Source organism: Ranitomeya variabilis, chromosome 3 (genome assembly GCF_051348905.1).
Source record: "Ranitomeya variabilis isolate aRanVar5 chromosome 3, aRanVar5.hap1, whole genome shotgun sequence".
NCBI classification, from domain to species: Eukaryota; Metazoa; Chordata; class Amphibia; order Anura; family Dendrobatidae; genus Ranitomeya; species Ranitomeya variabilis.
In genome coordinates, this window is record NC_135234.1 from 706,170,312 (window position 1) to 706,184,819 (window position 14,508).

The 14,508-nt window shown below is 43.7% G+C and overlaps 1 protein-coding gene across 3 annotated transcripts in view; it reads right to left on the minus strand.

The window, feature by feature from the left end:
- PDS5B (PDS5 cohesin associated factor B) overlaps positions 1-14,508 on the minus strand; it is a 234,946-nt gene that overhangs the window by 101,249 nt on the left and 119,189 nt on the right. For all 3 annotated transcript variants that reach the window (XR_013224069.1, XM_077298241.1, XM_077298242.1), the window contains exons 10-13: positions 11,094-11,188; positions 10,666-10,811; positions 7,236-7,387; positions 6,614-6,727 (exon numbers count right to left, since the gene is read on the minus strand). Coding sequence is in view for 2 of the 3 variants with exons in the window: in XM_077298241.1 (XP_077154356.1) it covers positions 6,614-6,727; positions 7,236-7,387; positions 10,666-10,811; positions 11,094-11,188 (507 nt within the window). In the remaining variant the exon portion in view is untranslated. The remainder of the gene's footprint in view (positions 1-6,613; positions 6,728-7,235; positions 7,388-10,665; positions 10,812-11,093; positions 11,189-14,508) is intronic.

Consider the following 14,508-nt stretch of genomic DNA (forward strand, 5'->3'; position numbering starts at 1 on the left):
TCTTAATGGGACTGCTGGAGTTAGTCGAGCTTTGTGTTTGGCACTACCATAAGAATATAAGAAGTGGCAGTGCGCATGATTGACCACCGCTCCAGCCACACAGGGCTCTTCAGAGCTACAGTTCTTGGGATCGATGAGCGCCTTAATGGTCAGACCTGCAGCAATTGGGAAGCTATCACAGCACGGTGGCTCAGTGGTTAGCACTGTGGTCCTACGTACAAATCCCACCAAGAACAACATCTGCAAGGAGTTTGTATGTTCTTTGGTTTCCTCCTATACGCCAAAGACATACTGGGAGGGAATTATATGGTGAGCCCCAATGGGGACAGTGAAGATTATGTCTGTAAGGTGCTATATGAGAAAACGCATCATAATTAATCGCCTATCCTATTTTGGGTAACGTTGAAAGTTGAGAATACCCCTTTAAATTCTGTCTGTGACGGACAGCCGTACTTAAGTTAACAGCCGTGGGCAAAGCCAAACCGTGTGTTACAGGCATTATCTGCTTTCATTGATGCAAGCTCAGTTTCTGAGCTTTTATCAAAGTCAAGGATACGTCATATGATGTAATAGTACATCATATGTCAGGAAGGGGTTAAAATATATATTTATTTATTACTAGATGGTGGCCCGATTCTAACGCATCGGGTATTCTAGAATATGTATGCGTAGTATATTGCACAGCCCACGCAGTATACATTCCAAATGTAATGCTCTGGAATCTCTCAGTACAAATAGTGCCTTACGTTTTCGTCACGTTGGTTCAGCAAAAACCATTCCATTAGGCCGGCGTCACACTCAGCGTAAGACAATACGGTCCGTTATTTACGGCCGTAATACGCAGAAAAGTCCCCAAAATAGTGGTCCGTATGTCATCCGTAGGCAGGGTGTGTCAGCGTATTTTGCGCATGGCATCCTCCGTATGTAATCTGTATGGCATCCGTACTGTGATATTTTCTCGCAGGCTTGCAAAACCGACATCTAATGGATTTATGTGCTCAAATGTTCGTTAAAACATATATACAGCATATACAGTATATACATATATATATATATATTCTGTATTTATATTTAATTCAGCGCGATATATGTGAAAAGCCGGTAATTCAATTGCCGGCTTTTAATTTCTCCTTCCCCAACCCTCTCCTTCCCCAACCCGACAGGATATGAGACATGGTTTACATACAGTAAACCATCTCATATCCCCTTTTTTTTGGCATATTCCACACTACTAATGTTAGTAGTGTGTATGTGCAAAATTTGGTTGCTGTAGCTGCTAAAATAAAGGGTTAAATGGCGGAAAAAATGGGCGTGGGCTCCCGTGCAATTTTCTCCGCCAGAATGGTAAAGCCAGTGACTGAGGGCAGATATTAATAGCCAGGAGAGGGTCCATGGTTATTGGCCCCCCTGGCTACAAACATCTGCCCCCAGCCACCCCAGAAAAGGCACATCTGGAAGATGCGCCTATTCTGGCACTTGGCCACTCTCTTCCCACTCCCGTGTAGCGGTGGGATATGGAGTAATGAAGGGTTAATGCCACCTTGCTATTGTAAGGTGACATTAAGCCAGGTTAATAATGGAGAGGCGTCAATTAGGACACCTATTCATTATTAATCCAATTGTCTGAAAGGGTTAAAAAACACACACATTATTAAAAATTATTTTAATAAAATAAACACACAGGTTCTTTTTAGTATTTTATTGCTCTCTCAATCCACCTGAAGACCCTCGCTTGGCAAAATAATAAACCAACAACATACATACCTTCTGATGAACTGTCAGGTCCCACGAAGTAAATCCATCTGAAGGGGTTAAATCAATTTACAGGCAGGAGCTGCGCTAAAGCACTCGCTCGTGCCTGTAAACCCCGGGTGCTGAAAGGAAAGCTGGGTGATCTGTACTTACATTGAGTTGCGGTGAGGCGCCCTCTGGTGGATGAACTCATATGAACTCGAGCGTGGGAACTTTTCCAAGGCTCCAGTTCATGAGGACATCCACCAGAGGGCGCCTCACCGCGACTCAATGTAAGTACAGATCACCCAGCTTTCCTTTCAGCACCCGGGGTTTACAGGCACGAGCGAGTGCTTTAGCGCAGCTCCTGCCTGTAAAATGATTTAACCCCTTCAGATGGATTTACTTCGTGGGACCTGACAGTTCATCAGAAGGTATGTATATTGTTGGTTTATTATTTTGCCAAGCGAGGGTCTTCAGGTGGATTGAGAGAGCAATAAAATACTAAAACAACCTGTGTGTTTATTTCATTTAAATAATTTTTAATAATGTGTGTTTTTTAACCCTTTCAGACAATTGGATTAATAATGGATAGGTGTCATAACTGACGCCTCTCCATTAGTAACCTGGCTTAATGTCACCTTACAATAGCAAGGTGGCATTAACCCTTCATTACCCCATATCCCACCGCTACACGGGAGTGGGAAGAGAGTGGCCAAGTGCCAGAATAGGCGCATCTTCCAGATGTGCCTTTTCTGGGGTGGCTGGGGGCAGATGTTTGTAGCCAGAGGGGGCCAATAACCATGGACCCTCTCCTGGCTATTAATATCTGCCCTCAGTCACTGGCTTTACCATTCTGGCGGAGAAAATTGCGCGGGAGGCCACGCCAATTTTTTCCGCCATTTAACCCTTTATTTTAGCAGCTACAGCAACCAAATTTTGCAAATACACACTACTAACATTAGTAGTGTGGAGTATGCCAAAAAAAAGGGGATATGAGATGGTTTACTGTATGTAAACCATGTCTCATATCATGTCGGGTTTGGGAAGGAGAAATGAAAAGCCGGCAATTGAATTACCGGCTTTTCACTAACACCGCTGCGTATTTCTCGCAAGTCACACTGCTGGTCCGTGTGGAATCCGTATTTTTCTCGCCCCCATAGACTTTGATTGGCGTATTTTATGCGCAATACGCTGACAAACGCAGCATGCTGCGATTTTGTACGGCCGTAGAAAGGCGTATAATACGGATGCGTTATATACGGCTGATAGGACCTGACCCATTGGGAATAATTGGGCCGTTTGTTAGGCGTGTTTTACGGACGTATTTTATGCGCTCTTACGTCCGTAAAACTCGCTAGTGTGACGCCGGCCTTAATGTTGATGTCGTGCTTAAAGTTTTTGAGACATCTTTGACTTCAGCATCTTCAAAGAAATAAAGCTGCTGTTGATTTGGTAAATGAATAGCTAAACGTATAATGGCATGGGACTGTGAATGCATTGGAAACGCAAATATCCTCCAAGCAGCTTCTGGAGCACTGACATATCTTGAGTCAACAAAAGTTGATGATTCATCGTGATTGACTGTTTTCTGTTGTATTTCGATGTTAGCTTTGTCATGCCCCTTTTAGATGTACTTGAAGAGATATTTTACACTTTTTATTGAAGCCCAGATTTCTATGTTGATGTGACAGTTGTAGCATTTTGATAAGTACGGGTTGTATGGGACTATCCATGAGCTATTTATAATTTTTTGTTGCAATTAATGTTATCAATGTGTTGTCGGTAGGATGGGTAGCCATCCAAGTCTTTAACAGTGTGCTGTTTCAACTCCTTTGGAAACCCTTTTGTACACTTTCCGTTTTCCATGCACGGACTTTTTGGATTTGCTACACCGCATGGGCCATGAACCATATGAGAGACTACAATATTATACAGTTCAGGATACTTTTCTTGGTTAGGAATTTCAGCCCACACTATATTGTCGATTTCTTCCTCCGTACGAATCTTGGAATCCGTGTCTAAGATAATTAGTATATGCGCATGTGGGAGACCTCGTTTCTGAAACTCTATGACGTGTACCATTGCTACGACTGTTCCAAAAAGCCCATTTTTTATGTCTTTCAAAAGGCTGATGAGTTTCAGTCGAAATACGCGTGCGACTATGTCCGGCCTGTGTTCAACTTTTTGCCAGGGTTCTAAATTTTCGGTAATTTCCGGCCATTTAGGATTACAGGTCATTGTCACAAAAATGTCAGGTCTTCAAAACGTTGTTACTATTGCCATTGCATCTTGATAACGCTGTTGCATGTTGCGGGGGCTACCTTCAAACGACGACAGGAGGATTACCATTTTTCCAATTGGAATTCCCTTTTCAATTGATTGTTTTTGCAAATGTTCTTGAAGAACGCAGTAGTCTTCAACTTTAAGTTGTTTTTGGTTCATTCTTATGAAATTTAGACGATTAGCTTCAATTTTAACATATGCGTCAACTAAGTACTGTTGTGTCAGTTTCCCACCATTTAAAATAGGATTGAAGTAATTTCGGACAGACAGACGAAAACTGTAGTATTGCAGCTGCGTAATTCTTCTTGAAGCTCCTTGTTGGTTTAGGTTTTCATGCCACCCTTGTTCACCTCTTGGAAAGAATAGCGGATACAGAAGAGCATCAAGGTTGCTGTGCAAAATGCTAATTCGTTGTGTCTTAGGAACCAAAGGGTTGTTTTGGTCTGGCTTAAGATGGACTAATATATCCCTTTGAAAAGGAGGTTCTCCATCATCGTTTTGAAAAACAACTGCGACCTCACTTAGGCTACGTTCACATTTGCGTTGTGCGCCGCAGCGTCGGCGCCGCAGCGCACAACGCAAACAAAAACGCAGCAAAACGCATGCACAACGCTGCGTTTTGCGCCGCATGCGTCGTTTTTTTCATTGAATTTGGACGCAGCAAAAATGCAACTTGCTGCGTCCTCTGCGCCCCGACGCGGGCGCCGCAGCGACGCATGCGGCGCAAAACGCAAGTGCGCCGCATGTCCATGCGCCCCCATGTTAAATATAGGGGCGCATGACGCATGCGGCGCCGCTGCGGCGCCCGACGCTGCGGCGCTGGCCGCAAATGTGAACGTAGCCTTACACGTGGTTTGTTGTAAAGTCGAGGATTCTGTTTACGTTCTTGTTTAATGGCCATGACAATAGAAGGCACTTCAGTACCATTTTGTATAGCCCTCTGTTCCTCCTCAGCTTGAATGTCTTTTAGCATGCGATATGCAGCAGCAAATGGGCTTATTTTTTGGAAATGTACAGCAATTTGGTTCATCAGTTCAGCATCACACTTTTCGTTTTCTTTTAGGTTCATCCTTTGTTCTGTAGCCTCATTTGTATCAATGATGTATAATTGTGCAAATTTTGGTGATTGTCCTATTTCTGGGTGAAGTGTTCCAGTGCGGTGGTAGATCTGGCCGTGAATTTTAAAACAATACGGTCCGAATCCAGGGGGCGGTGCAATGTTGGCACCGAATGAAGCAAACGCATGAGAACTGTTGATGCTTCTGATATTTTCCATGAAATTTCTACTGTGTTGATGCATTCCTTTCATTAACTGCTCAAACAGATCTGAGTAGTGAGGTCTCGGTAGCATAACTTTTCCTTTTTGGCAGCATTGAGTAAACTGATTGTCAGATGGTTTTTCATCAATGAAATTCAGAGAGTCGCATTTAGAGCAAACTGCATTCATATTCCCACAGTAGTGTTCATGAATTGTACTTTCATTGTCTGTTACGTAATGTGCAAGTTGTTGAATATTGTCCTGGTCGTGCCTTAGTTGGTAGAGCATTCGTTTTTTATTTATTTGGCGATCATGTTGTTCCTGTCGTACAACAGTTTGTTGTGGTGTCTCCGGTTGGCGACGGTGTCTGTGAGATTCCGCATCCTGGGCTTGTCTAGCAACAGTTTGTTGTGGTGTCTCCTGTTCCCGATGTTGTAGTTTTCTTGCTGCTGCTGCTTTTTCTGTCATCCTCATTGGCGTATTTTCGTTTACGACCCATTCTAAGATAGAAACACAGGGAGATGCCGCCCATACAGGGAGACGCAGGCACACACATTACACAATGGTGGCACTTGACAGCAGTGGAGGACAATGATGATTGCAGAATTCGCGGCAGACTGTGCCCGTCGCTGATTGGTCGAGGCCAGCTGGCCTCGACCAATCAGCAAGGCGGGATTTCCGAGACAGACAGACAATTAGACCCTTGGACAACACAATGGCGGCACTTGACAGCAGTGGAGGACAATGCACGCCGAATGGTGGCCCGATTCTAACGCATCGGGTATTCTAGAATATGCATGTCCACGTAGTATATTGCCCAGCCGCGTAGTATAATGCCCAGCCGCGTAGTATATTGCCCAGCCGCGTAGTATATTGCCCAGCCGCGTAGTATATTGCCCAGCCGCGTAGTATATTGCCCAGCCGCGTAGTATATTGCCCAGCCGCGTAGTATATTGCCCAGCCGCGTAGTATATTGCCCAGTAACATAGTTAAAAAAAAATAATTAAAATAAAAAAAATAGTTATATACTCACCCCTGGGATCCACCAAAGCTCCGGCGATACGCGCGCGGCTGCCACCATCTTCCGTTCCCGGCGATGCCGTGCGAAATTACCCAGAAGACTTAGCGGTCTCGCCTGGCGGCCTCGACCAATCAGCAAGGCGGGATTTCCGAGACAGACAGACAATTAGACCCTTAGACAACACAATGGCGGCACTTGACAGCAGTGGAGGACAATGCCAGTCGCTGATTGCTGACGCGGGATTTCCAGGACAGACAGAAAAACCCTTAGACAATTATATATATAGATGAAGGTTGCCCAAGCGATCAGATACCTACTTAACAGCATTTAAGTCCAATGTTGCGTACAGGTAATACAAGCATTTCATTCTCTCTGTAGTTTGCAAATTGTGAGGAACCATGTACTGTGCAAAAATGCGTTCAACTAGCAACCTGAAACACAGCAAAAACATTTTTGTTTTTAGTGGTTTAGCATCAAAGACGTAACATTTATTCATAAGAACAATATTTAGGGAACACTATCTAGGGACGCCCAAAATGCCAAAGTGTCTCATTAGAATGTAGTGAAGGAACAACGTGTCTCAATGTAAAGACTGTCACAGGGTCCCCCCCCCCCCACTTTGCGTACCATCTGTAAATTATTAATACTGGTGACTGCTTACAGGGCAGAAGGGTATTTAGGTCTTCCCCAGGTCACACATGTCCAGATAAGTACAAATGCATCTCCCTCCTGACTCACTACCATATTCCTACATGTCCTATGCAGTGGCTGCACGAGTATGTGAACGGTCACAGATTACTCTGATAGCGCCGGACAATTTCAGTCTGTTCAGTGCCATCTAATTTACAGTTTGGAAAGAAATCTTACACAAATGTAACAGAGTTATCCAATACGGTGTCATTGTACCCTAACAAGAAACATCCTGGCTAACATACTTACCGATCGTCTATGCTGTTCTGGTAATAGATATGAAGAAGTTTATCTTTAATCCAAGAGATTTGTTTTGCGGCCTCTTTTCCGGCTTCTGCTTGCAAAGCATACTTCTTATAGATTTGAGCCAGGCCCATCATGGCTTCTTTTCTTACTCTCCACTGATCAATGAAAGAAAAATCAGTGGGACTTAATTTAGCGCCAATGTATCTAAAGCTAGAGAACTAAAGACATCTTATACACATTTGTCATTAGTGTTACTTTTTTACTTTTGGCCAAACTAGTAAAAGACGAAAAAGAGCCATTAAAAGAGGATAAATAAATCACAAATCTTGCAAATTCTCTCACTGGCCACAAGGACAAACACTTGACTCACGCACAGAAGAGATGTCAGCACTCTCATTATCACAAAACAGGATTATAATGAAAGGCAGCACCTCTATATACAGTAGACTGCACAGATACCACCATAAACAGCAAATAAGACACAGCTAGCCTCCTCTCCGCCTTCACAATGACCCTTTCCCAAATCAGAGCATGCTCACATATCACTTCTATATACAGTGGGGCAAAAAAGTATTTAGTCAGTCAGCAATAGTGCAAGTTCCACCACTTAAAAAGATGAGAGGCGTCTGTAATTTACATCATAGGTAGACCTCAACTATGGGAGACAAACTGAGAAAAAAAAATCCAGAAAATCACATTGTCTGTTTTTTTATCATTTTATTTGCATATTATGGTGGAAAATAAGTATTTGGTCAGAAACAAAATTTCATCTCAATACTTTGTAATATATCCTTTGTTGGCAATGACAGAGGTCAAACGTTTTCTGTAAGTCTTCACAAGGTTGCCACACACTGTTGTTGGTATGTTGGCCCATTCCTCCATGCAGATCTCCTCTAGAGCAGTGATGTTTTTGGCTTTTCGCTTGGCAATACGGACTTTCAACTCCCTCCAAAGGTTTTCTATAGGGTTGAGATCTGGAGACTGGCTAGGCCACTCCAGGACCTTGAAATGCTTCTTACGAAGCCACTCCTTCGTTGCCCTGGCGGTGTGCTTTGGATCATTGTCATGTTGAAAGACCCAGCCACGTTTCATCTTCAATGCCCTTGCTGATGGAAGGAGGTTTGCACTCAAAATCTCACGATACATGGCCCCATTCATTCTTTCATGTACCCGGATCAGTCGTCCTGGCCCCTTTGCAGAGAAACAGCCCCAAAGCATGATGTTTCCACCACCATGCTTTACAGTAGGTATGGTGTTTGATGGATGCAACTCAGTATTCTTTTTCCTCCAAACACGACAAGTTGTGTTTCTACCAAACAGTTCCAGTTTGGTTTCATCAGACCATAGGACATTCTCCCAAAACTCCTCTGGATCATCCAAATGCTCTCTAGCAAACTTCAGACGGGCCCGGACATGTACTGGCTTAAGCAGTGGGACACGTCTGGCACTGCAGGATCTGAGTCCATGGTGGCGTAGTGTGTTACTTATGGTAGGCCTTGTTACATTGGTCCCAGCTCTCTGCAGTTCATTCACTAGGTCCCCCCGCGTGGTTCTGGGATTTTTGCTCACCGTTCTTGTGATCATTCTGACCCCACGGGGTGGAATTTTGCGTGGAGCCCCAGATCGAGGGAGATTATCAGTGGTCTTGAATGTCTTCCATTTTCTAATTATTGCTCCCACTGTTGATTTCTTCACTCCAAGCTACTTGCCTATTGCAGATTCAGTCTTCCCAGCCTGGTGCAGGGCTACAATTTTGTTTCTGGTGTCCTTTGACAGCTCTTTGGTCTTCACCATAGTGGAGTTTGGAGTCAGACTGTTTGAGGGTGTGCACAGGTGTCTTTTTATACTGATAACAAGTTTAAACAGGTGCCATTACTACAGGTAATGAGTGGAGGAAAGAGGAGACTCTTAAAGAAGAAGTTACAGGTCTGTGAGAGCCAGAAATCTTGATTGTTTGTTTCTGACCAAATACTTATTTTCCACCATAATATGCAAATAAAATGATAAAAAAAACAGACAATGTGATTTTCTGGATTTTTTTTTCTCAGTTTGTCTCCCATAGTTGAGGTCTACCTATGATGTAAATTACAGACGCCTCTCATCTTTTTAAGTGGTGGAACTTGCACTATTGCTGACTGACTAAATACTTTTTTGCCCCACTGTAAATAGGATCTGAATCAGTCTAAATATGAAGAGGAGGAAGTAAAAGTGTAAAATTCGGCCTGGAGGCCAGTGTGAAAAATGAAAGATTATTATTTTTAAATAAGAGTTTTTAAAGAAAATTAAAGTAAAAAGAGAAAAAAATTACAAAAACCCAGGGATGAGAAAAAAAAACCAAAACAGCAAATGTGTTTTCAGAATTTTTCCTCATCTAGCACTATGACACTTACATCTAATACGTTAAGTACTATGAATAGAAATACGGTAAGTTAATACCAGTAGTAGATAATTAAATTAAAACATTTTAATTTCTTTAAAACGGGTTGTCCCACAGATAAAGTACATTTTAATTAATAGACCTTGGAAAAATAAGTTCCACAACTGCTTGTGTTAAAAAAAACAAAAACATTTCTGTGATTAGATACTCTTGCAGATGTGCCCCTGCTATCCATCTAATAATGGTATAATGGCTATATCCGACTATGGAGCGCTGCTGCAGTCCGTTGTCAGCACATGCCACAGCTACTGCCTAGGGAAGGAAGCACAAATCACTTGAGTGAATATACAGAAAAAATAGCAAGGATTTGCAGCAGCTGCTTTCTTTAGTAAAATATTTCCCTACTCGTATTATCAGAGGAGCTAGTGTTTCTGCTGCGTCACCTGAATTCAGGATATATCAAGCCAGTGACGTATCAGCGCCGGTGGCCACTGGAGCTCCTGCATCCCTGACTTGATTTATGATGAGCTCACAGCAGAAACATTCATTCCTGTGACAAAACAAGCGAATAAATGTATCACAGGAGCGAGTTTCTGCTGTGAGCTCATCATAAATCAAGTCAGTGATGCAGGAGCTCCAGTGGCCACCGCACTTGTATGTCACTGACTTGATTTATGAGCTCAGGTGACTCGGCAGAAAAACTCGCTCCTATGATAAAACAAGCAGAGAAATGTGTTTCCTGAGAAAAGTTGTAGCTGCAAGCCTCTGCTGTTTGGTATGTATACTCGCTTATCATAAGTGACTTATGCTTCCTTTCTTGGCTGGAAGCTGCGGTATGTGCCAACCATGAACTGGAGAAGCTCTACATGGTCATACACAGCGAACAACAGTACATAGCAGGAGCCACAAAAAAACACATTCAGTTGGGCAACTTATTATTTCAATATCTATTGGTTAAAATGCACTTTGCTTGTGGGACAACTGCTTTAGGTCTAACGTAAATAAAGGTATGTTTAAAAGGGGCATGTATACTCATCCTATAAGGTTTCAGCTTACCCGCTTATCAAGAGTTCTTTCCCGGACAAAATTAAGAAGGTGGTCATTAACAAGAAGAAGATCTTTCTTTGCAGCAGTAACTATAGACACAATAACATCGTGTCTAATGGCTTCCTCAGGGTCATGGGACCTCACTTTTAGGTATTCTGAAAAATAAAAACCCTGTATCATAACATTACTTGACCCAACGTATTTGGGGCATGTTAAAATCAGCATCACGTACTGAGCTCAACCACAGCATGTTCACACAGCACATTCATAGAAAAAAAAAATTCTGCATCTGAAAAACCCAATTAATGCATACAAATTATGTTATTCCCTTAGCAGGGGCAAGGATGTCTGCAAAACTCAATCAGGTGAGTGGGATAGTCACTGAAATTACCTTAACAAAAAAGAAAAAAAAACACACCAAAAAATTATTTCAGTACCTGTTAAGTCCTTGGCTAAATCTGGATGGTTCATTAAGCAGTGGCTGGCAAACTTCACACATTCCAAGCGAATGGGTACATGTATATCATTAAACCTGGCAACAACAAAAAAAGCAGGCTGTACTCACACGTCATTTTTATTTTTACAAACATGAAATATGGACCATTTTTCTCCTGCGTCTTACATTTTTTACCACCGAATGAGCTGCCTGAACATTAATACATCGGCTTTTATCAATGTATCAGTTAAAAATCGGATGAAGCATGGCAAACTGAAGTACTAAGGACGTCTTCTTTACATCTCATTACATTACATTTACATTTAACTCACAAGGCTACGTCAAATGAAAAAAATAATGCTGGTTAAGTGCACTGTGAATCTCTGCCCTTTTCCTACACAATACTACGGGAGTCTTTCCTGTAACATTGCCATACGCCTCCACCCACCAGACGGAGGCAGAAAACCTGTTGATTTGCCCTCCCTCTGTTAGGTACGTGCCTGCATATTTAATATATTTTTCTGACTATAAGATGCATTTTTAAACAAGAGTTTGCATCTTATAGTCTGGAGGCAGCTTCCTGTGATTGAGGAGAGCGCAGACACTACGTCCTTCTCGATCACAGAGAGCTGCTGTCTCTCCTCCTGTCTGACATTGTTCATATCTCATAGATCAGAGTGAGCTCACCAGACATGGTAACAGGTAACAGCTGATGATCTCGGAGTTACCCGGGACCAGGCTTGTCTTCAGAGAAGCAAAAAGGAGGAATTCCAGCGAGATGGTAGATAAGTATATAAAATCCAAGATTTACTGAAGAAATAAAAATTAAAAAGACGATGGCGATATAACCAGCGGCACACAATCAACGCTTTTCAGCGTGGCAAGCCTTACACATGGTTATACATTGTGTGTTAAAGCTAGGAGTACATATAGCAAAATAGGGATTTTTGTGTACTCACCGTAAAATCCTTTTCTCCGAGCCATTCATTGGGGGACACAGACCATGGGTGTATGCTGCTGCCACCAGGAGGCTGACACTAAGTATTACAAAGAAAGTTAGCTCCTCCCCTGCAGTATACACCCCTCTGCTGGCTCCCAGCTAACCAGTTCGGTGCAAAAGCAGTAGGAGATCAATAACAACATATAAGTGTATAGCATGTCACATTATATATGAGAGTATAACATATCAAATGATAAAAACAAATACAACTAATAATAGGGAGGGAGCTTTGTCCCCCAATGAATGGCTCGGAGAAAAGGATTTTACGGTGAGTACACAAAAATCCCTATTTCTCCTTCGCCTCATTGGGGGACACAGACCATGGGACGTCCCAAAGCAGTCCCTGGGTGGGGACAACATCAGATCAGGCCGTGTAACCGCTACTTACAAGTGCGCCAAGGCGGCCTGCAAAGTCCGCCTGCCCAGACTCACATCTGTGGAAGTGTGTGAATTATAGTGCTTCAAGAATGCATGCGCACTGGAGGAATTCGCAAGCTTGCGGTCGTGCTTGCCGACGCCTGGTGCCTAGAGCCCTGAGACAGGGAGATAGGCTGACATCTAGCACGGAAGGACTCCTGGATGGTGAAAAGAATCCACCAGGCTAACGTGGCCGATGAACACGGCTAAACCCTTCCTGTGACCGTCGGGAAGCCTACTTACCATCGAGAAGCCCAAGCAAAGTGTCCAACCTTCGGAAGGACGCCGTCCTCGATACGTACCCACTTGGAGTACTCACTTCTTCCGGATTATGGAGAACCCATTCCGTTGTGTGGACTGGAGCCGAAAGAGATGAGAGGACGATGCCCCTGCAACAGTGGGAATACAAAACCACCTTGGCAATGAGGGAAGGGGATGGCTTGAGGGCAACGATGCATTGATGGTAATAAGGAAAAAAGACTGAAAAGAACAGAGTGGCAAGCTCTGAAGACTCATCAGGATGACAAGAACGCAGAGAAAAAAGGTGAGTGACGTTCGCTGATAGTAAAGTCTTTCTGGATCGAAAAAGGAGTCTACTGTAAGATCCCCAGGACCATTAAGGTCCCCCAGATCTAACGGTACGCGGTAGGGAAGAACTACAGGTGAAGGCTCCCTGCGAGAAGGTCCATATTTCCAGTTTTGACGAAATAAGACGGAGAAATACTAGTACCGCAAGCGAGAAAACCTGACATGGTCAGTGCGGGTCTCCCGGGATCACTGGGGGCCTTTTCTGCTTCCAAAAAGATCTCAAGACGTAGTGGAAGAGGAGTTATGGAAATTGGTACCGTGGAAGAAACGGAGCATGCGCTGCGATGGACTTGGATCTTGAAGCCAAACCATGAACTGGAGTACATAGGCGTTCAGCTTGGACGCCATCCGACCTACATCTGGAGTACTCCAGTGAAGGCAGATGTGAAGGAAGACTTCCGAGTGAAGTTCCCACTCACTAGAGGAGAAAAACCCTGATGGCTGAATATGTCAGCCGCCCAGTGTTCTACTCCAGGGACATGTACTGTTGAGATCACCGAATGATAGATCTCGGCCCATCAGAGAGTGCGAGGTACCTCGGCCATGGCGCTTGACTGTGGGTACCTGCGAGATGATTGACGTATGGCACAGCCGTGGCATTATCCAAATTGAAGACGGATGGTTGACCCGCCTAAGGGCAGTGGACCTGCTGTAGGATTAGCCGTACTGTTCGGATCCCCAGAGAAATGATCGGGAGAAGAAGACGGGCATTGGTATCCCTAATAACCATTGGACCAGAAGAAGGCTCTGGATGAGGAAGGAGCTTAGAGACTACCTTTTGAAAGCCTGATTGACTTGCTGAAAACGAGCGGAGCAAAAGAAAACTACTTCCGTTTTCGTCTTATTGCTCAGAACCCTCCTAGCTAATTGAATGAACCGAGGGAATGAGTGATCAAGTGCACAAGCTCCGTGTTGAAGGGCCACGACCTTGACTCGAGAGAGAGAATTACCATCCTTCTTGTGCAGGATCATCGTCTAAGAGGATCTGCTGGGCTGGGAATGAGGAAAAAACTTGTCTAAGTTTAGATGCTAGCCCAAGTGAGAGGGTATTGCAAGTGATATAGACGACTTAGCGTAGTCCTTGTAGAGCGGCTAGAAAGTCGACCGAGTAGGGCAGGACGACCATGTTTCAGGGTGCAAGAAGCACATGACAACTGCTATGAGCGTTGCGACCACTGTGGTGCGGTAGCCAGGCTGAAGGGCAAGGTCGTGACTTGAAAATGCTGTTCGCGAATGGAAAGGAGAAGAGATAATTGTAGAGGGGAAAAAAAGTAGACATGTGAGGGTAAGAAAACCGAATGTCGATGGATGCCAGAAAACTCCACTTTTTTTTTTTTTTCTGTTGAAGTAATGGCTGAGCGGAGGAACTGCATCTGAAAAAGGAGGGCCTTGTCAAAGGTTGTTAGAAGTT